This window comes from Miniopterus schreibersii (genome assembly GCF_964146895.1).
Source record: "Miniopterus schreibersii genome assembly, chromosome: 17".
In the NCBI taxonomy this organism is placed as follows: domain Eukaryota; kingdom Metazoa; phylum Chordata; class Mammalia; order Chiroptera; family Miniopteridae; genus Miniopterus; species Miniopterus schreibersii.
In genome coordinates this window covers 2,391,762-2,418,963 of record NC_138117.1, presented here as the reverse complement: position 1 = coordinate 2,418,963, position 27,202 = coordinate 2,391,762, and the positions used below count along the sequence as shown (strand labels likewise).

The following is a 27,202-nucleotide window of genomic DNA, read 5'->3' as shown; positions in this document are numbered from 1 at the left end:
CAGCAGGCCAGGGAGGCCCCCACCCGGTGGCCCGCCCGCAGGACACGGCCCACATCCTCGCATCCCCCGTGGAGGAAGCAGCCGAGGTCCACCCCGGGAAGCCCGCCGGCCTGATGAAGCTGGGCGGCACCTGGGGCCACACAGCCACTGGGCGTGCTCTACGGCCCCAGGACCTTGGCCAGCTGAGCACCGTCCCAGGGCACTTAGAACCGAAGCCGTTTCACAAGGCTCTTCTGACCCTGGGCCCTAATTCTGATTCAGAAAACGATGGGGAAATCTCACACATGTGCAAAGACACACACACGCACACACAGTGCTGTTCACAGCGGCACTGTGCACGCAGAGGGGCCAGAAACCACCTACAAGCCTATCGGGAGGGTTAGGGTTAGACAGAGGGCACTATGTCCAAACCACGCCACGCCGCGGAGCTGTAAACACACGAGGCTGGCCAGCCGGTGTGGCTCAGTGGTTGAGTGTCAACCTATGTTTCTCTCTCTACTCCCCCTTCCACTCTCTAAAAAACAATGGAAAAAATATCCTCAGGTGAGGATCACGCACCAAAATGGGCTCCTAGGGTCCGATGCATACCTCGTCTGTCAACGTCTTTCCCACGGTGGCTGCTGCAGTGTCCCATCTCCTGTCCTGCCTGCGCCGCCTGACTCATGGCCACTGGGCTCCATTTCTGGCCTAGGGCAACTCCAAGCTAATAAAGCGCCGTGGAAATATGTACACAGTCCCCTGCGTACAGTTTTCTTCTGAAAGATGTTACCGTGAGACACAGCTTTAAGTTTTCAGCGCTGTCGTGTTTTCTAAACTATGATCTCTCCCATTTACTTTAGGGGCTGTGGCGCTGCCCCCGACTGGCGGCAAAGCTAAACAGTGCGGTTTGGGTTCGGCGTTCCCATGCATCACCGTGGAGATGTTTGTCCGGCAATCGCGTCATTACTGTTACTGGGAACAGCTGTTCGCCCTCCTCCATCCGTGAACCGCAACTCGCTGTCCCAGCGCACAACTCAGCAAGGTGGGTCCACACCGCTGGGGCCGAAGCCGTCACGGGACGAGTCGGGGCCCGGTGGGACCCACCACCACGTGACCCAGGGTCGGGCACGAGGGCAGCCCGCCCCGAGCGACGAGCGGGTCGCGCAGCGGCTCGGGCTGGAGCGCGTCGAGATGCTCCTGCCACCTGCTCGCGCCCGTCTGCTGGGGCAGGCAGTGCGCGTCTGAACACTGTGGGGACCCAGTAAACGTCAAGAAAGGGTCCTTAGGCTTTGGCCTTTCTCCTGCCCTCCCTGCACTTAGCAGACACATGTCCTCACAAGAAGAGTGTTCTGGGCAGGAGCAAACTCCCCAGGGGAGCAGCAGGCTGTGCCCGTGCGGGCTTCCGGACACGGCAGGAGATAAACCGAGCGGTGGGTCACGGCAATGGGGCCCAGGCACCCGGTGCTCCCTCCGCGCTCACCCTGACCTAGCAGAGCTTAGCTGGAGCCCACTGCACAGAGCACCGGCAAGGTAAGGAAAGGCGCAGCATTTTGGGATCTGTGCCAGCCTCCCGCATTGAGACCCCGGCGTGCTGCCGTCCCACTCCTCACTACTGAGCTTGGGGTATGACACCATTTAGTTTTACAGTATCACCAAACTGTTACCCTTCTTTAAAATAGTGTTATTAATCTATCAACTTATCTACCATCACCGTTAGGTAATTTTTATTCCCACACAGGGCCAGGACCACAGCAAAATGAGTCAATACCACTCAATTCTTCACAAAGGTTGAAAACAATTGTGATCTCAACGTGGAATCAAGACTCCGGGGTTCAGTTCTCTGCAGATACTGCCTCTGGCTAATAAAGACCAGAGGTGAACTTACAACCTAACTGTATTTGTACCAAATGAAGATCAGAGACATGAAAAAGCCCAAGGGAAAAAAGGTAAGAAAACGCGAGGTCCAGCGGCAGATCAGAGTCTAGACAGAACAACAAAAAAAAGCCAAGAGGCAACACCAGTATGTGCAGTTCAAGCAGAAATTAATTAAATAAAACACCCTCAATCTTAAATTATTTTACATTTTAATTACTGTGTGGTATGTAATCTACCTTTTAATTTCATAAGGGATAAAAGCGTAAGTGTATACATTTGCATTAATACAGTTTTATGCATTAAACAATGTTTTAACAAAAATAATCCAAACAATACTGAATCCACAAGAATTTTTTCTCCTTAAAAAATTCCATATACCACTCAAGATTAAGAAACTCAGGCAATTAGATATTTTACTTTTTCTGTGAACTGAATATTTTCACTGGAATATTAAGAATTAAGATAATAGAAGAAAAAGTCCACTACCCATTTAAAATGTGTTTGTAAAGCCATTACAGTTATCCAGATTTTTAAAAAAGTTATAGCAATAGAAAGATAATTTACAATAATGGATGCAATCTGGTCGTCTGACCACCTTACTTATATGGCCAAAATAGCTTGAGAAGGGGCACAACAATACATTTCTATTTTGTCACGTATCAACTGTGAAGAAAATCTGTTTTTCCTCAAATTAAGGGCTGATAAACTGTGAAGGCTGTAAAACCCCACCCGTTTAATAAAGCATTTATAATCGCTGGGCTTGCTGACTGTGAAAGGATGAGTCTTTTCACCCCCAAATGTGACACTGAGATTGTAATAAAGTTTACTCCTTTATTATGAGGCTGTCCTGTTAAAATCTCACACATTATATGTAAACTTTGCAGATTCCTTTGTACGTTACCCACTGCTGAGGCCTGTTTTTTTAAAGCTGTCATATTAGATGGAGGAGTGCACTGCTCACAGTGCTCCCTTCCAGTCTTTGAATAGTTTTAAGTCAGTCAACTACTGCACTGAACAAGTCGCTAGAAGTCTTTGCTCTCCAACAGCTCATGATTTGCTTTCTTACTGACGGCAGGTTTCTCGTTACCGTTGGTTTCTTAGTGCCAACTATCAGTCTCCTTCGCTGACAGAACAGTTACTTTCATACAACCTTTCGGCTGCCCAAACTCCAGGGTAAGTGTCAAGCAGCCGCTCCCTGAACAAGGACGCACAGGGCGTCTCACCCGCCTACGCCTGGCGGCAGGGTCGCTGCACAACCCTCACGCGGTATCGGTCGGTTGCTCCTTTGAGGAAGGAGGATTCCTGGAATCCCTCTAAATTAAGGAAGTGAAATCTATCTGGCTTTTATCATTAATTTCATAAATGAACTTGCCAAACATTTTTCTGGATCGATCTTATGGACCACATGTAAAAACGAAATGCAGCACAGCCTTAGGGGCTTTTCTGGGTGTGGACACCCTACCAAGGACTTAGAGGCCATGCAACCTTTCCACACCCATTACCGTTTTTATCACGTACTCACTCCATGAGCTCCCCAAACTCCCTACTGACAAGAGGGTGGTTTTGACTTCTTTCCAGTGTCATCAAATACCTTCACTAATTTTCTCTTCAGAAAATGCTGATGGTGTTTTATTTTCAAGGTTCCACAATACTTTTTAAATAGCCAAAATTTTCAGTATGAACCACAGGATCTCCATCTACCCTTTATAACTTCTGTAAGGCATATTAATTTTAGCATGAAACAAATTCTATTCCCACGCATTTCCTGCTTTTCAGTAAACACCATACTGGGTGGGAATTTACTGCTAATGCTCTAATCAAGTCCGTAACACAGTGCACCCACTCAATTCCATTTTATAAACAAAATATACACATATTCCAAAATATTGAGTTGGAATCCTTTTGTGAAAGTAACCAAACGTCAATGAAATTGGTACTGGAAAATTATATTGGCACTTACAAAAAAGTAAAACCAGTGCCTGTTAGATTCTTACCGGCAATAAACGGTACAATGATTCTACACACCTGTCAAAAAATACATTTGTAAAAGGAAATCTGGAAAAAAAAATTCCTTAAGTACCTTCCCAAACCCATTATTCATGATACAACAATTTACCATTAGTACTTATAGTCCTTATAACATATGAGCACAGAGTCAATGTGCTCATTGAGAATTAACAGTTTTGCCATGGCCGGGTAGCTCACTTGGTTAGAGCATCGTCTCGATACACCAAGGTTGCAGGTTCCAAACAAGAATCAACCAATGAATTTGGAACACCAACTTAAAAAAAAACCCAAAAAACAGTTAATGCAGTTTTGACCAAAGTCTTTAATTTCATGATGCATCTACCAGCACCACCCAAAGCCATGCACACCAAATCTATTAAGGAAAATGCATTAATATTTTCCATCTGTGTCCTCTAAAGTTTCAAAAAAAAAAAGAAAGAATTTTGTATGTATTTATCAACAGCAATATATATTTAGTGGGAAATATATAAGTCAATAAATTGGTATTAAGCAATCCAGACTAATAAATTATATGGTATTCAAACTAATTCACTCTAATTATTTATCCAAATCTGAAGTGTGATAAATTCTTTTAAAAGGATAATTTAAAATGATAAATTTTGGTATTTTACACATAAAAGACTTAAATACCATTGACTATCTTTACAAATGTTTATGTCCAAAATTCTAAAAACTCCGTAACAAATGCCATTACTTTAAAAAATTCTGAAAATTAGAAAATAATTAAAACCATTAAAGCATAACACTGACCTATCAGGACACAGATTTTATTTTTGAAATCTTTATTAACATAAGATCATCCCCTAGGGCTCACCTGCTTGCTTTTTAAACAAGCTTCAAAGGCAATTTTACAGTTGATTGAATGCCGCACACTCCCACAACCGTAGCCACTTTACAAAGCAAAGGAAAAATCACTTCAGAACTGCAGTCTTAGAAAGTTACTGCACTCAAGAGTGGTTCTGTATGAACTCCTGCCATCACCCAGTGCGGCGAGATTGCCATGTACATACTGATTGTGACATGCAAGACAGACCTCGCTTTCGCATGCAGATTTCAGCAGAGATCCACAGTCCCCAAACAAAAGGGGGGAAAGAAAGACCACAGGGCCAACTCAAACAGCCTGTGCTGAGAGGGGAAAACAACAAAAACCCCTGCAATCGTGGATTCGGGAAAAAGAACGAGCACGTGAGATAAAGGTACCCGGGTTCTCAGGCCACCCGCAAGTGAGCGACTGGACAGCTTCCAATGGCCACTAGCACCCACGTACGACAGGACACATTTTCAAAGTGGAAAAGCAGCTCTCGGAAGACAGGCAGACCATCAGATGCTGCACGTGACATCAGTGAAAACTTAATCTCCCCTAACAATTTAAAACTTTTAAGAGTGTGTTCCAAGGTGACAATTCATTTCAAACCTATTTTAATAAATTACACATGCACTAATTTGTACCTATATATTCTGTCATTTTAAACATCTTTGATAATTAAAATAGAATAGCCATGTTGAAATTAAAAGTTTAGACAAACTATCACTAACTTTAATATATTAATGACCAAGAAAAGGTAGCTCCAAGACTTAGATCTGAATGGATCTGACAAACATGCCAGGGCACGTTTAAGGAATGTGTCCTTGCCACCCAACCACCTTTCTATCCTGTGCGGCGATCTCCATAAGAAAAGAGTATTTTTAACAAAGTAGTACTTATACTTAGTGCCTCACAATAAAAAACAGCGACTTAAGGCCTCTCATCACTTTGTTCAGAACTGCAGATGCCAAAGTGAAAGGCAAGTGGAATGGACAAAATTATCCCACCCCCTGTTAAACGCACTGGGAGAAAAAATGGCACCAAAATAAAAAGATGTTATGAATCAAAAATAGAGTGCATATTTGGATAATTTACAATCTATAATTAAAATCTTTTTAATGTGTTTCTGGTGAAATCAAAGTCAAAATATAATACTTGGGATTCCTTCTTCTCCAAAGAAAAAATTAAACTAATTTGTTCTCTAAAATACTCTGCAAATTCCAACTCACAGGAAGTATACAAACAGAATAAACAATAAAAGTTTGTATGGATGAAAAGCTACAACAATTCAATTTTTGCTACCTCAGCAGGTACTTTACATCAATGTAACAGAAATGGCACAGTGTCTGAGAACACGATCCACATTTTATTTACATTTTAAGACTAACTTTAATCTCAAAAATCACATATCCATTTACCTATTTCCTTTTTGCTGGTTTCACTTAAACGTAAATGCATCATTTGTCAAACAAAGACTGTAAACAAATATTTACCACATCTGTTACATGTGACACACGGAAACAGCTTTTAACAGAAATTCATCGACCTTCCCCGACATTTTTTTTATTATAAATACAGGTATCAAAACAATCCTGAACATATTTTTGATACTGTTGGTAGTCAGCACCCACACCACTTCAAAAAGTAAAACAATTTGTGACAATATTCATTGTACCTGCTACTTTAGACAATCTGAACTGCAGCTCTCACTAAGCCGGATGGGCACGGCATGCCATTTCTCTCTTCTCGAGATCTTTCCTTTCTAGAAGCACATGCTCCCACAGCTGCCTGACCCTTCTCACCATACCTGCATCTCCAGGTCTATGTTTAAATGACAGTGCCTTAAAAAAAACGGTGCTGCGTTTTCCTCCTGTTACCTGAAAACATCACGTGTATACATATATTAAATATATTCCTACAAACGTCCAGGTCATGTTTACCAGCCGGCATTCTTTGACTTAATGTGCGGGTAGTTTGCATTGTGATATTTAATCAAGACATTAACATGAGTAGAAGATTGTTGATTTAAGACAAGTGTGAGATCCACTGAAATTAATTGCTGTATGTCTGTCCTTCCGGCGGCTGTGGGAGCTTCATGTTTTCTTTGGACATCATGAGCCGTCTTAGTTCCTGAAGCACAACTCTAATGCTATGTGAGTTTTGCCACTTTGCTAACACTGGTATGCTCCGAGCATCTACCTGGAAAGGGAAAATGAATGAAATTAACTAACACGTTTAAAGTACTGTGGGATCAATTTATTAAACATTTTAATAAGTCCTTTTAAAAACTCATAGCCGGGCTCTATTTTCACAAAAGTTAACATTTTCATATAATATTTAGGGAAAATATTCCTTCTTTAACATGTGTTTCCAAAAAAGGTATGTCTTTTGTGTGTGTATAGGCTTTTCTATATTTTACAGATAAACATGCGGTGAACTTTAGCCATCAGAAAACAAAAGGCTGTATTAAATAACTACACTGTAAATATATTTGCCAATTCCTTCTTGATGAAATAAGGTTGGAAGGTTCCTCTCCGGTTCCAATACCACTACCAAAAATCGGGGCAATTACCTCCATTGGGATTTGTAAAGAACTGTGAACTGATTTTTTCCTCTCCAATGTGTTCCGTGCACCATCTAAATTAATCTTCCCTGCGGAAGACTGACAGAGTGGGGTTGGAGCTCCTTCAAAGTCTCATCCCCAGGTAACTGGATCACGTTGACAGTTCACCCTGGAAAATGCTATTCACAGGGCCTTTATCTGACTTCAGAATTCACCCACTGGGTACTGCCTATTCTGCCACCCACCCACCGCCACCCCATCCCTAGCATTGAAAGCAGCATCGAGTGTTTAACATCTCTACTGCCTAGGGAGGCAATAACAGAGAGCAAACAGGAAAGTAAGCAAACAGTCCAGAGGACATCTACAGACGTCCATAGGGACCCTGAAAAGTTCTAATGTATGCCTGTAAATCTAGAAGACCACACATGCATAGGGTTGTGCACACGTTCATGAAAGACCTGAGAAGGCCATAAACTCTGCCCCATGGCTGGCCTTGAGCAACATACGAAAAAAGATTATGTACCATAACCAAGTGGGATTCATCCCAGAAATGCAAGGTTGACTCAATATTTTAAAAGTCAATCGATGTAATACAGGATAATAAAACAGAAAACAAAAAACATGATTATCTCAACAGACACAAAAAAGGATCTGACAGAATCCAATATAATCTTCTGTAATAAAAACACTCTAAGAACAGAAAGGAACTGCCTCAACCTAATAAAGGGCATCTATAAAAATATACAGCTAGCATCATACTTTATGGAGAAAGACTACTTTCCCTTCCTGATACCAGGAATAAGACAAGGATTTCCAGTCTCATCAAGGCTTTACCAGAGGTTCTAAATAGGCAATCAGGCAAGAAAATTAAATAAAATGCATCCAGATAAAAATGAAAGAAGTAAAACTATCTCTATTTGCAGCTGACATGATCTTTTACACAAAAAATCCTAAGGTATGCATTAAAAACACTATTAGAGCTAATAAACAAGTACAGCGAGGCTGCAGGATAAAGGATCAACATACAAAAAGAAGCTTTGTGTCTGTATTCCTGCAAAGAACAATCGGAAAATCACAGTAAGAAAATAATGCCAATTACAGTAGGGATAAGAGAATAAAATACATAGGTATAAATTTAACAAAAGTGTGAAACTTGTACACCGAAAACTAAACCTCTCTAACCTGGTCAAAGAAAAAGCTACCCAAGTCCAGGAAGCACAGAGAGTCCCAATCGAGAAGAACCCAAAGAGGCCCACACCAAGACACATCACAATGAAAATGGCCAAGGCTAAAGACAAAGAGAGAATCTTAAAGGCAGCAAGAGAGAGACAGTTTGTTACCTAGAAGGGAGCCCCCATAAGGCTGTCAGCGAATTTCTCAGCAGAAACACTTCAGGCCAGGAGGGATTAGCATGAAGTATTAAACGTAATGAAAAGCAAGGACCTGCAACTAAGACTACTCTATCCAGCAAGGCTATCATTTAAAATTGAAGGCGAAATAAAGAGCTTCCTAGACAAAAAAAGGCTAAAGAAGTTCAGTACCATGGAACTAGTATTGCAAGAAATGCAAAAAGGACTGCTTTAAGACAAAGAAGAAATAGAGAGTGAAAAGTACATCGGCATATAGAAGGAAAAATGGCATTAAATGAGTATATATCAATAAAACCTTAAATGTAAACGGAACAAATGCTCCAATCAAAAGACAGAGGGTAGCTGAATGGATAAGAAGACATGGCCCATACATATGCTGTCTACAAGAGACACACCTCAGAGCAAAGGACTCACACAGGATGAGGGTGAAGGGAAGGAAAAAATATTCCATGCAAATGGAACAAAAAAGAGCTGGAGTAGCAATACTTATTTCTGACAAAATAGACTTCAAAACAAAGACCATAAGAAGAGACAAAGGAGGACACTACATAATACTAAAGGGATCAATCCAACAGGAGGAAATAACCCTTATAAATATATATGCACCCAATATAGGAGCACCTAAATATATAAAAGATTTCTTGGTGGATTTTAAGGGTGAGATTGACAGCAATACAGTCATAGTAGGGGACTTTAACACCCCACTATCATTGGATAGATCATCCAGACAAAAAATCAACAGGGAAACAGAGACCTTAAATGACACTAGATCAGATGGACCTGACTGACACTTACAGAACATTTCATCCCAAGCAGCACAATATCCATTCTTCTAAAGTATACACGGAACATTCTCAAAGATAGACACTCAAAAACATTCAAACACATGTAGGCTAAATAGCATGTTATTACACAATGAGTGGGTTATTGATGAGATCAAGGAGGAAATCAAAGGCTTCCTGGAAAAAAATGAAAATGAACACAAAACCACCCAAAATCTATGGGACACAGCGAAAGCAGTCCTCAGGAAAGCTCACAGCACTACAGGCCTACCTCAAAAAACAAGAAAAAGCTCAAGTAAACAATCTAACCCTACAACTAAAAGAATTAGAGAACAACAAGAAAGCCCAGAGAAAGTAGGAAACAATAAAGATCAGAGTAGTAATGAATGAGAGAGAGACTCAGAAAACAATCCCATTTAAGATACCTGGGAATAAACCGCAGAGGTAAACCTGTACTCGAAAAACTAGAGGACACTGAAAAAACAAATAGAGGAAGATATAAACAAGTGGAAGAATATACCATGTTCAACGACTGGAAGAATTAATATCATTAAAATGTCCATACTACCCAAAGCAATCTATAGATTCAACACAATTCCTATTAAAATGCCAACAGCATATTTAACAGAACAAGGACAAATACTACAAAAATTTATATGGAACCAAAAAAGGCCCCAAATAGCCGCAGCAATCTTGAGAAGGAGGAATAAAGTTGGAGGGATCACAATACTGGATATTAAGTTATACTACAAAGCAACTGTAATCAAAACAGCCTGGTACTGGCACAAGAACAGGCATATCAATCAATGGATCAAAACAGAGACCCCAGAAATCAAACCACGCCACTATGGTCAAATAAAGAGTCTCTTCAATAAATGGTGTTGGTACATGCAAAAAAATGAAACTAGACCACCAACACAAACCATACACAAGAATAAACTCAAAACCGATAAAAGACTTAAATTTAAGACGTGAAACTATAAAAATTCTAGAAGAAAACATAGGCAGCAAATCTCAGACATCTCTCATAGCAGAATTTTCACCAATACATCTCCTAGGGCAAGAGAAACAAAGGAAAAATAAACAAATGGGACTGCATCAAACCAAAAAGCTTCTGCACAGTAAAAGAAACCAGCATCAAAATGAAAAGGCAACTCAAGGTAGGGGAGAACATATATACCAATGATACATCTGATAAGGGGTTAATCTCCAAAATATACAAAGAACTCATACAACTCAACATGAGGAAGACAAACAACCCAATTAAAAAATGGGCAAAGGACCTGAATAGACACTTCTCCAAAGAGGACATACAGATGCCAAGAGACATTTGAAACTATGCCCGACGTCATTAATCATCAGAAAGATGCAAATTAAAACCACAATGAGATATCACCTCACACCTGTCAGAATGGCTCCATCAACAAATCAACAAACAAGTGCTGGTGAGGGTGTGGAGAAAGGGGAACCTAGCGCACTGCTGGTGGGAATGCAGACTGGTGCAGCCACTATGGAAAACAGTGTGGAGGTTCCTCAAAAAAAATTAAAAATGGAGACTGCCTTTTGACCCAATGATCCCACTTCTAGGAATATGTCCTAAGAAACCTGAAACGCTAATCAGAAAGAATACATGCATCCCTATGTTCACAGCAGCATTATTTACAAAAGCTAAGATCTGGAAACAGCCCAAGTGCCCATCAGCAGATGAGTGGATAAAAAAGCTGTGGGACATTTACTCCATGGAATACTATGCAGCTATAAAAAAGAAGGGTCTCTTACCCTTTGGGACAGCATGGAGGGACCTGAAGAGTATCATGCTAAGTGAAATAAGCTAGTCAGGGAAAGACAAACATCACATGATCTCACTTATATGTGGAATTGAAGGAACAAAATAAATAGACGAACAAGATAGGACCATGGACATGGAACATGAAACAGACAGATGGATCTCAGAGGGAAGGCAGGAAGGACAGATTAACCAAAGAACCTAAAAGCATATATGCATAACCCATGAACACAGACAATAGAGAGGTGAAGGCCTCCAGTGGGGGTAGAGGGGGGAAAAGGAGGGGGGAGTGGGGGACATCTGTAATACTCTCAACAATAACACAAATTTTAAAAAAATAAAGAAAAAGAACCAAGTTCTTCCAATTTCAAAAGTTACTACAAAGCTACAGTAATCAAGAAGGTAGTGCTTACATAAGGATGGATATACCTATCAATGGAATATAACTGAGAACCCAAAAATAAACCCATGCATCATACTTACACAGTGAACTGATCTTTGACAAGAATACAAATAAGGAAAGACTAGTTTCTTCAATTAGTGGTGTTGGGACAACTGGATATCCACATGCAAAGGAATGAAGTTGTACTCAAAATGGATCACAGACCTAAATTAAGAGTGAAAGCCATAAAACTCTTAGAAGAAAAAAGGAGTAAATCTTCCTGACCCTGGATTTTGTAATGTTTTTTTTAAGATATAACACAAAGTATGTTTGACCCCCCGCCCCCAAAAAAAGATAAAATGGCTACATCAAAATGTAAAATATTTGTGTTGCAAACCACACCATCAGAAAGCAAAGAGACAAACCATGGAGTGGGGAAAATATTTGCAAATCATGTATTTGATCAGGGGCTCTTGTTCAGTATATAAAGAACTCTTAGAACTCAGTAACAAAAGGCCATGTACCTCAATTAAAACATGGGCAGAGGCAGACTGTGGTAGGCAGTTTTTATGGACTGCGTGTTTGTGTTCCCCTCAAAATCTGTTTTTAAAACCCTAACCCCCACAGGGATAGTATTAGAAGCTGAGGTGTTTGGGAAGTAATTAGGTTTAGATGAGGTCATAAAGGTAGAGCCCCCAGGATGGGATCTGAATCCTTTCAAGAAGAGAAAGAGACTGGAGAGCTAGCTCTCACCTCCAGGTGAGGACAAGCAGTCGGTCACCTACAATCAAGGGTGAGAATTCTCACCAAAATGCAACCATGACAGCACCCTGATCTTGAACTCCCAGGGTCCAGAACTGTGAGAAGTAAGTTTCTGTTATTTAAACCACCTAGTCTATGGCATTTTTGTTACAGCAGCCCAAACTAAGACAACAGCTTCAAAATGGCTCCCAGAGATCTTCGACTCCTGAATTCATGCCTAATGGAATCCCTCCTTCCAAGGAAGGCTGCACCTAGTGGCTGGCCTCTAATGAATAAACGACTGGACGTCATTTCCGATAGTAAGTTACAAAAATATCCCGGCTTCTGTCTTACCCTTTCCTGCCTGCACTCCTTGCTTCTCAGATGGACGTCAGCTGCCATGCTGTGAACTGCCCTAAAGAAAGGCTTATCTGGCAAGGAACTGAGTGATCTCTGGGCAACAGTGTGCAAGAAACTGATGCCTTCAGTTCAAAAACCCACAAAGCACTGAATCTGCCAACAACCAAAACACTAGGGTTGCAAATGGAACGAACATTCCTCAGTCGAGCATTGAGATGAGACCACAGCACAGGCCAACATCTTGATTGTTGCCTTGTGAGAAATCCTAAGCCATAGGACCCAGTGGAGCTGCACCTACATTCCTGGCCCACAGAAACTGAGATAATAAATCGTTGTTGTTTTAAACTGCTTCAAAAAAACTGACATAGAATCTGAATAGACATTTCTCCAAAGAGGATACACAAATAGCCAATAAGCATTTGAAACTGTGCTCAACATCATTAGCCTAATCTGGGCATTGCAAATCAAAACCACAATGAAATACTACCATACACTCAGTAAGATGGCTATAATAAAAAGACACAGACAGTAACAAGTGTTGACAAAGATGTGGAAAGGTTGGAACCTCCATATATACTGCTGGTGGGAATGTAAAGCGATATGTTTTGAAAAACAGTCTGGCAGTCCCTCAAAATGTTAAACATTGAGTTACCATAGGATCCAGAAATTCCACTCCTAGGTATACACTCGAAAAATCAAAATATTTGCCCCCACAAAAACTTATGCACAAATGTTCACAGCAGCATTATTCATGAGAGCCACAGGTGGAAAACCCAATGTCCACCAAGTAATAAATGGATAAACAAAATGTGATATATCCATATAATAGTATTCAGCAATAAAAAGAAATAAAGTACTGATAAATGCTCCAGCATCAACAAACCTTGAAAATATGCTAAGTGAAAGAAGCTAGTCACAAAAGAGCATATATTTTATGATTCCATTTATACAAAAAGTTCAGAATAGGCAAATCTATAAAGACAGTAATTTAGTGGTTATTTAGTGTGGAGGAGGTGAGGTGGAAAGTGATTAACTAATGGGTAAGGGGTTTGGCTTTAGGAAAGACACAAATGTTCTAAAATTGGATTTGGTAATTGGTCCACAACAACCCTGTGAACACTAAAAAGTATTGAATTATCTGTTAAATGAGTGAATTGTATGGTATGTGAATTATAGAATAAAACTCTTTAAAAATAGGAAAGAAAAATAATTTTTATAATTTCTGACACATAATTGAAGCAATGTTAAGATGTATTTAAAATGCTTTCTCTAATATTTTAACTTAAGAGTAGCAACTCCATTAGCCTATTTTAAATAGACTCCATAAGTGAACACGTTTATAAAATAAATCGAGAGAATACCAAGTTCTTTTCAACGCAGAAACAAACACTTCCAGCTGTAAAGTTAAAAGATGGTTAAATAAACATAGGTGATTGCAAATCCTGTAAAATACCAACAGAATGCATCAAAATTTGGGGACAAAAATTAATGAAAAGGGAGGAGAAAAGGGAAAACAAACATGTCAGAGCAAACCTGCACCTTATCAGTCTTTACAATAACCCCAAAACGTGAGGCCTCACATCATAAAGCACAGTCATTTATGCTTTAGTGCCAACCACCCACAAAAAGTAATTCTGACTGGTTGTATTAAGTATATTTAAATCAAAATGACTAAAGCAACATTCATAATTCATCCGGTACTTAAATAACCTCAAAATATATAAAATTATCCTGGCACAAGCACCGATGGTCAATGTGAAATTCCCTAATTATAGTTATAAAAGTAATAATTTAAATTCTTAGATATCAATCAAAAATGAAACTCATGCCCAATATATCCACTCTACCTTCTGTTTTCGAATTCCCATTCCAGCTTGACATTATGAAGTACTGGTGGGAATGTGCCTTCACAGGGTACTCTTACACATAAGCTAGTGGGACAGACCTGGACACAGCCCTGTGGAACGCAGCTTGGCAATATTCAACCAAGCTGAAGGTGAGCCCCATACCTTAGGTGTAAGTACAAATTCATGATTTAAAAAAGGTAGACAGGAAGGAAAGAGGGAGTGAGGAAGAACAGGTGTACATGTGTGATACATTATGTAAAACTATACAGAAAAATAAATCTGAAAGAAAGTTTTCAAGATGTTAGTTTCCACTCACTGGTAGAGAAAGAAAACACAGGGATGGGGTAAGGAGGAGCACACAGGAGTTAAGAATATTGACAACATTCTATTTCCTAAGGTGAAGTTCATTTTATTATTACATTATTATGATTCCTAACATGCATTTTGCCTCAAGAGCCTAAACTTTAAAGTCTGAACCTAACAATCTCCTTATATTGGAAATTTAGCTATTTCCACTAACTTTCTTGTGTGAGTCAGGTAGTGTGTATCATTTTGGTTTATTTGCTTTAAATAAACAAGTGCTCAACTATGACTACTTATTCCAATACAGACATACTTGGATCCTCAAAGAAAAACCCTTTCTTCATGGATAGTCATCATTTTAATTTCACCAAATAGAACTTAACCCTATTATTTAAAGAAAAATACATTTAAAACAATGGTCATCTTTTCATCAAATAAGGATTCAATGAAATATGACTACTGAAGCAATTCATAAAACCCTAAGAGAAGTGTTGCTATCACATCTAAATAGGCTGGTACGTGGGGGTTGTAAGGATGGGTTGATTCATAAAAGAAAAACAACATAAGCTGCTTTAGACTTTCATCTAAACAAAGGTGCCTTTTTTTTTTTTTTTACTTTCTCCTGGCTAAATATTATAGGTTATATAAGAATAAAATGACTACTTTAACTTACCATTCCACTGGAATTATTTATTCCATTCATATTAATTTTGGTTACAAATCTAACTGATGGAGGAGCTTCTGGGTATTTAGGTCCACATTCTACTTTCAGGCTATATATTCTGTTTTCATAATTTGTCTGGAAGGCAAAAAAATAATAAAAATAATATTCAAGTGCTAACAAAGAGGAAAAGTACAATTTGAAAGTACGTGATATTGTGTATGTAACCAATTTACTTTTCTACATTCAAATTTATTTGACCTATATGGTTAGAAAAAACTGCAAGTATACTTAAAAGGAGAGATTTTATAAAATAATTCTATAGTCATATCAAAAGGATCAGAACTTGCTTTTTGTGATACAAACAACGCCTATAACAAATTAAAAGAAAAGAGCAAACCACTTAAGTTCAGGTTTTACTAAAAAGTTTACATTGTGGGGGAGGGACTACTTGACTGTCACGCACATACAGAAGTTCCCATTTGCCCAGGATAATTCTGTTTAATCCTATTGCTCCAGTATTAATATTAATAATGGTTCTTTTCATTCTCAAAAGTATCTGATTGGAAAGAAAGTTACATGGTTATCCCACTATAGGGCAATCAATAACTTCAGGCAAAAGGAAAAACATTGTATTATACCATCTTACAGCAAGAAAACAATTACTTCATGCGTCATCAGTGATATTTATATTACTACTTCATTAATTTTGTGCCTAATTCAATTACCTGAATTCAGAGATAAAACAGCAAACTTTATTTCCACATCATTTTAAAGTAGGATTTCTTAATAGAGAAGTTTAACATAACCATTCCATAAAAAAGCCACTGTAAAAGCTACCAGACCAAATGGTTCTAGATTATTCATGGCTTATTTTCATGCCTATAATTAACTCTTCTTTATCTTCATGACTTGTTCACTTGGTTAACTTACTGGTATACAATTAAAATAGAAAAGTAAAAAATAAAGGGACAGAGGTAATGTCTTTGGTGTCTACAATAAATGGGCATAACGATCTTGTAGAGATAGTAAATATTTCAGTATTTTAAAAAAGAAACAGCTGTATAAAACTCATCACAGTTTAATGGCAGAAATATTAATAATATGACCCACGCTTCTGCTACGTATAAAAATAACTAAAATCAGACAGATCTCAAGCAAATCATCCAGTCTGTGGTTCTCCAATCTGGATGCATATCAGCCTCTCTAGAAAACTTGCATTTTAAAAATAATGATAATAATAGATTCCCCAAAATTCATAATGTTAAAGATACTCAAAGTATATGGAAACCACCAGAACTCCCACACTCTGCTGGCTATAAGCCATTTGGCATTTTCCTATAAAGGTTAAGTGAGCAAACACCTACCTTAGGTTAGGATTCCATGCCCATGCATTCTAACCAAGAGAAACGGACAGACATATGTTCACAAAAAGACACGTAAAAATGCTCACAGAAGCTTTATTTGTAATGGCCAGAAAGTAGATAAGATCCAAATACCCATGATCAGGAGCACTATTAAACATACTATGGTATATCCATAAAGTGAAATACTGCTCAGTAATAAAAAGAAACACTACTACTGCATGGAACACCACGGATGACTCTCTGAGACATTACGCTGAGTCAAAAGATGCAAACTGGTAAGTGAACACACTGCACGATCTCACTTACACAAAGTGCTACAACAGTGAAAACCACTCCGGGTGCACAGAGCAGGGAGTAGGTGGGGATGGCATGGAAGGGGCACAGGGAACTTCCTAGGGTGACGGAATTGTTCTCTATCTCGAAAAGTATGTGGGTAACAAGGTAACGTTTGTCAAAACTAACGGTAAGATCTACGCATGTATATTATACCTCAAGTTTTCTTAAAGTTAAAATAACTATAAGCTAGCCTATTGATCTAATACAGTGCTCAGAGTAAACATCATACTAACTTTTGATACCCTGGGTTAATTTTTCTCTTCACTGCTAAATTTTAAATTAACAGCCAAATCTTTCTATTATCTAACAAAATAATAAAATAAAATAAAATAGAAGAGAGTAGTAAAAGGAACTAATAATTATTAAGACTATACTAGAGTCAGATACTCTCCTATTGTCTAATTATTAATTCAATTCTCAAAGCTTCTAAAGATGGATACAGAACCTCCATTTACATATAAAGAAACATACAAGGAAAAGTAACTGAACCTCTAATGCTAAAAAATATTGCTTCAGAAAATCTTACACACAAACATGGAAAAACAAAAGTGCTAACCATATAAACCCAGATACTGGAATAACACAAAAAACAGTAATTTTCAGCAGTAGCAATAAAACAAACAAAACACCAGCTAACCAAGTTACAGTATGTTAAGGTAAGACTTTTCCTATTTCCCTGGCTGAATGTGGAGAGCTAAAGGTGGGGACAAAATTGCTCTAAATATGGCACCTTCAAAACAGAAAACAACTAAGATGAGACACCAACCGCAGCAGGTTTTATTAAATGGCAAATGAGTGCTGTGACCACTCATCACACAGTCCCATAGGCACATGAGGGAGACAAGTGGAGAGAGGATGCAAGGCAGGAAACCGTTGTGTGAGCAGTCTGGCTTAGGAAGAGTACTGGGCCATTGCACGGTACTCCCCTCCTGCCTCTTCCTGGCACCCGAGAGTGAGAGGGTGCTCCAAGACTGCCCCCCATGGGAAGCAGAGGGCCCACTGGGAGAGAAGCCTGGTCTGGCAGTCAGCAGCACTAGTCTATGTGCCCCCTTTGCTGAGCTGGCTCTACCTACCCCACAAGGTAGAAGAGCATTTGCCCCTCTCTGGGCACAGCCTAGACGTGGGGGCTTCCTGCGGCTCTGTGACACCAGGAAAGGCAGCCAGCCTGGAGAGGCCTGCTGGCGGCCACCACTGTGCCGGAGATCATGCAGGGGCTGGTCTTCCATATTTGGGAACTGTGCTTGGAAACGGCCCACAAAAATCGCTGAGGAACTTATACATAAGCTCCAAACATTCTTAAAATCCACTGGAGGTAGTGGCTGGGGGAAAAAACAAATCTAAATAATCTGAAGTTTATACTCAAGTTCAGACAGTCCAACGTTCAAACTATTCATTAAGTAAAAATGTTCATAAGTTATAAGCACTTTTTTTTAACCAAATGGACTATGGTAATAATGTTCATAGGCAGTGAAAATCAAAGTTTTCATTATAAGTACCAAGTTACAAAAAACATCAAAAATTCTGATCATCAATACTGTATTTCCTTCTTTAAAAGTCTTATGGAAAAATCAGAGGGGGAAATGGGGGCATTTGTTAGTTTAGTAGTATGCACAAATTTTGCAAAAGAATACCAGAAAATATAAAACATACATTAATTTTTTAAAGTTAACATTGCTGATTACCTGATCCATTTTTCTTTTGTAATAATCAACAGGATATCTAAACGCTACCCAACAGGAAAACAGGTGAAATGTTCTCATCATAGGTAGCAAACAGTATACAAAAAACCAGAGTGAAACAAAAAAACCCTTCAAATTTGTGTTTTTTTCCAGCAAGTCAAAATATTATACAATATGTATTTCAAAGACTCACTTCAGGGGTGCAAGAGATGGGACCTCTGAGTAAGAACACAATGTAGAAAAAAAATTCCCAATGTGAAAAAATTCTGAGTAAAAATAAAACTTCACAAAGACCCAAGAATAAAACACAATGGACCTGTTCCTAACATCGCTAGAAAATATTCAAGAATCAAGAATCATAGACTTTTTCATATATTTTATAAATGAAGAAACTGGGACCTATAACATTTATATGACAAGTCAAGCATCACAAAGCAAATAGCAATGTGCACTCAACAGAGACCAACTGAGAAATCACTGGTCACACATGATGGGTTAGTAACGTTACGTCAAGACACACTGTTTGCTCTTCCCCATCACCCTCATTGCCTCACCTTGTCTCCTCTCTATCTGGAATGTTCTCCATCCCCATCACCACCTTCTGAAATCCTACCAGTCAGTTCTTTAAGGCTCATTCCAAAGGCAACTTCCTCCACTGTTCAGCCTTCCTCAATTATTCCGGCTAGAAGAAACATATTCTAAAGTCCCGTAGTGAACTTTCTCTGCCACGTTTAGAGTCTGTCATTTGTATTTATTTTTTCTTCTCTCCTATAAACTGCAAACACTTTGCTGGCAATGACCATATCAACCTTTCCCCCCAACTCCAGAAAATCAAGTATTAGATTGTGCACAAGGGAAGCATCAATAAATATATACAAAAAGGGAGTAATTGTTTCCATTAGAAGTTATAATTATTTTAATATCAATATTATAAAATAAAATGCTCACTGTAAAGTTTAAATAAATATTAATAGGAAAATGTATCACTTATCGCACTGACCCTCGGTGGCCCAATAATCATGCCTGTCCACCTGGTGAGTGTCATGTCTTCGTCGTCTTCGAGGCCCCAGCTAACCGTACCATCGCCCACTCCTTTCTGTCCTTCTTCAAGTTCTTCCAACAAGCGAAAGTTACGAGGAACTTTGACTCCTACACAAAAGAATGTCAGTGTAAATGCAAAAAGCTCACAGTTGTAAGAGCTATACATATTCAATTTCAGCATTTTCCAAATTAGCCTTTATAAATTATTTCCCCCGAAACAAAATTGCCTCTAAAGAAATATTCTGCTCCAGAAAATGTTGAATGTAATAACCTCTCAAAATGAAAACGCTAAAGAAAGCACTGTACCAAATATTAACAACAGTATGGAACATGTATATAAATTCCTAATTAATTTCACACTGACACAAATTAATCATGAGGAAATCATTATAAAGTAAATAGTTGAAATTTTTGTTCCTAGCCAAGAACACTGCATCGAATAAATGGACAAGACCAGAAAGTTCACAGAAGTTCAATTTCATTAACATATACCCTCTAATGATTTCTGAAGAACAGAATTATGTCCATCTTTTAAAAATGTACTGAAAGGTACTATTTCCTAAAGTGCTTAAAGCATTCCCCACCCACAGCCCCCAATTAGTCTCTTTCCTGTTCTCATCCTTGATCAGTGGGGTCTTCTCTCTCCCAGGTCAGCACCAGTATGTAATGACTAATCCTCACTTGGGGCAGTTACACGATTAAAAAAAAATTCCTTATGGATATAACAATTTCCTAGGACACGCCCTTCACCTCTCTGCCCAAACTCTGGCAAATTTTACACAAACCCTTCTCATACCTCCATTTCTCTAGCCTTTAACTTCATCCCTCCTTACTTTATTTCTAAAATCTTAACACAGATGCCTGGCCGGGCGTGGCTCAGCAGTTGAGCGTCCACCTAGGATCCAGGGGATCCAGGTTCGATTTCCGGTCAGGGCACATGGCTGGGTTGGGGGCTTAATCCCCAGTCAGGGGCGTGCAAGAGGCAGCCGATCAATGACTCTCTCATCATTGATGTTTCTCTCTCTCCCTCTCCTTTCCTCTCTCTGAAATCAACAAAGATATATTAAAAAAATAATAATAATAAAAATAAATAAATAAAATCTTAACACAGATTATCTTCTCTCTGTCCAGACTCTCCTAGCCTTTGTTTCCCACTCCCTCATTTTCGCGAAACCTGGTCTTTGCCATCATTTTGACCTCTAATCCCTGGAATCAAACCCTGGTTCTTCCAATTTATCACAAACTTTTCCAGGATAACTGGCCTAACCTCTCCAAAAAAATGGACCCTGTGGTTTTCTCTGTTCACAACAGCATCTAACATGAAACACCCTCCAGCCCCACTGCACAAATCCTGAAAAAAATTAGGTCAATGCCTGCAGAACCTTTTCTCTGGCTCTGGCGGGAGGGAGCACGTCCTCACACACTCTCTCTCTTGTGCACACACACAAGCAATTATGAAGCACAGAGAAAGAAGTGGTATCTTCTTTAAAGCAACTGTCATTTTGTACAATTCTGTCTCTTGCTGAAACCAAAATATCTCTTTCACAGTAATCCTTCTAGACATATAATCAAAAACTAGTAAGTACTGTAACTTAAAACACTAGCCACTTCATATACTGTGTTGCACAAAAAATGCTTGGAAATCTTGGGCCACAGAAATATGGAGCTGTTATAAATCACAAAAACAATAGTACTAATTATTATAACTACTGTGATTATAATAACTATTTGTTTAGCATACACTGTGTGCTATTTTAAATTATCCCATTTTAATCCTAAAAGCATCCATTCTACAGTTGTAGAAACTCAGGTTTAAAGAAGTTATGTGACTTGCCAGTTTTTAGACCAAAGTCACTCTTTTAACCCTTCAGTTACACAGTACTAAAAGCAATACAAGCAGCATATCATGGCACAGATCTAGGAGTCAGGCTGCCCAGGTCCAGTTCCCAGTTCTACTTCCCACTTGGCAGAAATCATCCAGGTGAAAATATGTAAGATGTCAGGGAGAACATGAAAAACAAAATACGTACAGCAATCTAGCTACCAGACAAACTCACTGCAAAGATGTTAAGTTCTCAAATTAATCTATAGATTCTTTCCATTTAAACTGAAATTCCAATAGCAAGTCCTGGAACTTGACTAACATTCTGATGGAAGACTTAAGAGGCAAGAGTTTGGAGAAAATTTTTAAAGAAAAAGAAAATAAAGGGGATACTTTCCCTAGGTATTATCACCACCAGCCAAAGAAATTAATTAAGATAATGTGAAATTAGCTCAGGAATCAACAGACTAATGAAAATAAAAGCCTCGAAACAGATACATGAATATAGAAAGGATTTCTTAAATAAAATTTTTAAAAGCACAAACCAAAAGTAAAATAAAAACAAGTTCAACAAAAGACAAATGAAGAGCGCCACAGACCAAAAGGTGATATGAGTAACACAGCAGGCAAAATGTTAGCATCCAGAATGTAGAGAGAATTCACCCTATGAATCAACAAGGGAAAGACAATTGCGAATAAAGACATTCACACCAGAGGAAACGGGTGAACAATCAGAGACACAGGAGTTAAAGCCACAGTTGCCATCCACCAGACTGACAAATACTAAGTATGACGATGCTTGGTTTAACGAGAATGTATGGAATAAAAACTCACTCACTCCTGGGGACAGATAAACTGGTAAAACTACTTTGGTGAGGAAACTGGTAATAATTACAGAGATCCAGGCATAAAGCTAGAGAAACTCATGGGAGTGTTCACAGGGAGGCAGAAACGAGAATGCTCACTAATCACTATTTCTAATAGTAAAATTTTAGGAACTTAAACATAACATGGTATAATCAATGACAGAATACTGTTACAATTAAAATGAAAGAGGTACAGCTGCAAGTATCAATCAGTGCTAAAATTTTAAGAACGGTGCTGTTTCATCAGTACATAGTTTCAGTTTTGTAAGTTGAAAAATTTCTGGAGATTGGTTGCCCAACAATGTGGATACACTTAACATTACTGAACTGTACCGTTAAAGGCATTTAAGATGGTAAATTTTAGGTTATATATATTTTATCACAACTACAAAGAAAAAATAAACTGAAAAAGCTTTCCAGTCATGTACCACATAGGCACATTTTTGTCAACGACAGACTGTGCATATAATGATGGTGGTCCCCAAGATTATAATGAAGCTTAACACCTAGTGAGGTCGTAGCCATCGTAACCTAACGGTGAAATGCATTACTCACGTGTTTGTGGTGATGCTGGTGTAAACACACTCCACTGCCAGTTATATAAAAAATATGGCACATAAAATTAGTGGTTGACTATATACCATCTAGGTTTGTGTAAGTACAAGCTATGTTTGCGTGACAACAAATTGCCTAATGCATATCTCATAACATAACCCCATCACTAAGTGGTGCATGACTGTATATAAACAGACTTCATACTGTTCATGAGTACGTACCCACATTTGTAGCGAAAGTACAAAGGTGTTTGTGGAACACACACCAAAATCAGGATAGTGATCACCTCTGGACAAACAGAGAGGGGCCTAGTACTTGGAAGGTATTGGTAATGCTAGCCTCTTCAGAGGCCTCATGGTCTCTGTTTAGTCTTCTTGGAGTCAACCACCATGTAAGTCTGACCACCCTGATAACTACCAGGAAGTGAGGAAATCCAAACAGGCCACCAGAGTGGCTGTAAGTAGTGAAACCAACGCGCCTGAGCAACAGGCCCAGCCCATCACCAGGTCAAGTGAGACCAGCAGAACCATCCAGTCAACACTGAAATCATGAGAAAGAATAAATCAATGTTTGCAGCCATTTAGTTTTGAGATGATTTGTTACATAAAAACAGGCAACTGAAGGGGAGAAAGGCAGGTGGAAAAGTAACCTGGACAAAAAAGTTTAGCAGGCAAAAACTTAAAAGAGGCTAATTGTCATATATTAGGGTAAACTATATCACATATTTAAAACATTATATAAAGTTATTTTTAAGTACATGAATGATATTAACTGTGTATATGTGAAAACACAGAATTAATAACAACACACATGCACTGACTGTAATTATCAAAAGCTTTCAAAGGTACATCAGTAGGGATCCAAAGACAGCCTACAACTGATGCTTTAAATTCCCTGGGCTTTGTTACCTTATAAAGTTATTAGTAGCATAATACTTTAGAATAGTAACATAAGAAAAGTCTTCCAAAAGTAAATGAAGTAATTCTATGCAGTTATTTTACTACGCTCTATTCTGGACTATATGCACTTGCTCCGCTCCGGGCATCATCAGTGGAATTCCTGTCATCTGAACAAACACTCATTCGGTAAAGAAACGAATCTGATGACTCATTAATCCCCTATCACAGTTATTCACTCAAAATATCTTGTCCCTTAATCCTAAACGGATCGATACTGCCCTCCCCACCCCCTGTGGCTATTTCAAAAACAGTAGTTACAATTCTACTGTAAATACCATCAGCAGGAATGATATAAAAAAATGTCAAGAATACACACTTACTGATATCAAGTCATATGATGTACATTTACAAAATTTTAGAACTGAATTATATCCTCAGATAATGTGAAATTACACAAATATTTTTAAATAAAATTATTTTTACATAATTCACAGGAAAAAAATCAGAAGATAATATTCTTCTGCTTAAATGAAGGTTTATCAGGTAAAGCAATTTTATTTTTGTCTAATATAAATATTTCAAAATATTGCATGAGATTAAAAATTATTTCACCAAAATACATTTAAGTTTAAATTTACAACAACTGCTTAGTATTCAATTATTAAACGAGAATACATATTAATATGTTTGTAGAACCCGATGGTTTAAAATCTGGTATATATTCACCTTACTGAGTACTTTTTAACACATTTCTAAATATTGTCTTTAATCAAATCTAAGATGGTATAAACTATATGATAGACCATTATTTCATGAAATTAAAAAATACTACCAATTAAACTATACAACACCTATCCATTTCAGATATTAAAGTGTCTTAGGATTGATGAAACATGGTAGATAAAAATATATCTGAACATACAAAATTCAAACCAAATGCTGTACATCTTAGCCCTGGCTGGGTAACTCAGTTGATTAAAGTGTTATCCCGATATGCCAAGGTTGGGGGTTCGATCCCCGGTTGGGGCATATACAAGAATAAACCAACAAAATTAAAAAAAGAAAAAAGAAAAAGAATCACCCAGTGAATGCATAAATAAATGGAACAAACTGATGTTTCTCTCTCCCTTTCTCTCATCAGTGAATACAATGTAAGCAGATACGCTGCACTACAACGCAATCAACGGCAGCAGAAGCTTTTGCTCCGGTACACTATAGATACCACACTGATCAAGGGAAAACACAAGTTATTTAACATTCTCCAGAGAAGCAGCTAACACCGCGTATTTCAGAACTAGGAAGGGCCGATTCCCTTGGAACAAATCAGGGACCGGATGAAAACTGGGTAAGCCACGGTGCACTCTGGTTCCTCGGTGGCATGAATTTTTAAGTAAAACGAGCGGCACACCCGCTACAAGATGTGGTTGCTGACAGGGTCCCCTAAAGGAGTGGACTGCTCCCCTCCAGGTCCTCCTGCAAGCTGCAGTTCGCTTCCACAGTTGGAAAACCCTATTAATCAAAACAAGTCAATATCCCTCCAAATCACCACGTGCAACGTAAGCATTTCGGAAAATTAAAGACTTTTTCAATAACTTAAGTATTTCCTGTTAGGAAATAACGACTTACATCGCTACTGCTGAGTAAACCAGAACTGATCATTTGGGCGGCAGGTGACACGAGCCTGAAGAACAAAGAGCGCACCAGCCAGTGCACGGCCTGCCCTTCTCGGGAACGTTTTGCTGACCCCCGACTGAAGAACCTACGGCACAATTATAGTCCTTACAAAGCATCACCTGCTGCGAGCATGCCTGACATCCGGCTGCACGACACCTTTCACCCTAAGGCGGGACCTCACACCCAGGCGCGCAGGCCCCGCCACGTGGCAGGCACGTGACGCCGCCGGTCCCACACAGCGTCAACAGGATGCTCTTAATAATGTCAACATGATGCTTTTTTTTTTTCCCCCCCTCACTATATCTTTGATTTCAGAGAGAGGAAAGGAGAGAGAGAGAGAGAGAGAAACATCAATGATGAGCGTGTCATTGATCAAGCCCACAACCCGGGCATGGGCCTGACCGGAAATAGAACCCAGACCTGGATCCCAGGTCCACGCTCAACCGCAGAGCCACTCCTGGCCGGGCAACATGATGCCCTTAATGATGCCAATGTGATGCTCTTAATGTCAACGTGATGCCCTTAATGATGTCAACGTGATGCTCTCAATGATGCCAACGTGATGCCCTTAATGTCAACGTGATGCCCTTAATGATGTCAACGTGATGCTCTTAAAACAGAAAGCCACTGACTACACACCATAAACCAAGACCAAGCATTCTATCAAAGCAGGAATCAACTAAACCGGACTCGGGTTTTTATCAAAATGTAACACTTCTGCGTTTCCAGGAACACCGAGAAGATGAAAAGCCTGCGGCATTTAACATGTTCTAAACGGTCACATTTCTGAAGCCTCGGCGTCATCATCACCCCAGAGCCCGCGCTCGCGGGAAGCCGGACGGCGCGCCCAGGGCGGCGGGAGCGGAGCGGGGACCTGGGCGCCGCGTTTCCGCCCGCCGCTCCCACCGCGTCCCGGGCCGCCTTCCTCGCACCCCCGCCCGCCAGCGAATGGACGCGGGGGACGCGGCCGCCGCGAGGGGAAGGACGGTCCTCGCCCCCCGCCCCGCGCCCCCCGGGGCCTCCTCGCCTCCTCCCACCCGCCTTCCGCCCGCCACCCCGTGGGCCCCGGCCAGGCCCTCCCCGCGCGCCCGCCACCCCGCCCCAGCCCGCGAGCGCGCGGCCGACGCGCGAGCACGACCGGTCGCCCCCGACGGCCGCCCCGGGCCCTCGGCGCTGGTCCCGCCCGGCCCCTCCGCGGCCCCGGGCTTCGCCCCGCGAGGCGCCCGGCGTCCGAGAAGGCGCACTCTGGCTTCACCCACATGGTCCGCGCCCAGCTGCCAGCAGCAGACGGAGTGGCAGAGCCGGGTTCCAAGTGCGAAAGCCTACAGCCCGGCCCGAGAACCGACCTGTGGAGACCGCCATCTTCCTCTGCACCCCGACGCGGCCGTCTGCACGCACGGCGACGTCGTGCGTCACGCCGGGAGCCCGCGGCCGGCCCGCCGCGCGGCGCCTCTTCTCGCGCGCGTAACCGAGGCCCCGCC

The 27,202-nt window shown here is 40.1% G+C and overlaps 1 protein-coding gene across 2 annotated transcripts; it reads right to left on the bottom strand.

The window, feature by feature from the left end:
• Nucleotides 1-2,046: 2,046 nt before the first annotated feature.
• On the bottom strand, nt 2,047-27,179 carry UBE2V2 (ubiquitin conjugating enzyme E2 V2). Of its 2 annotated transcripts, none has more exons than XM_081116438.1 (4): nt 27,068-27,179; nt 19,865-20,013; nt 15,495-15,620; nt 2,047-6,886 (listed from the first exon to the last, which is right to left on the bottom strand). In XM_081116438.1, exons 1-4 carry the CDS (start codon nt 27,081-27,083, stop codon nt 6,740-6,742), a joined length of 438 nt encoding a protein of 145 aa, XP_080972564.1. In that variant the 5' UTR covers nt 27,084-27,179; the 3' UTR covers nt 2,047-6,739. The 2 variants fall into 2 exon arrangements, with proteins under 2 accessions (XP_080972564.1, XP_080972565.1); XM_081116439.1 differs by having other exon boundaries at nt 6,033-6,886; nt 26,981-27,098.
• Between the last annotated feature and the right edge of the window lie 23 nt (nt 27,180-27,202).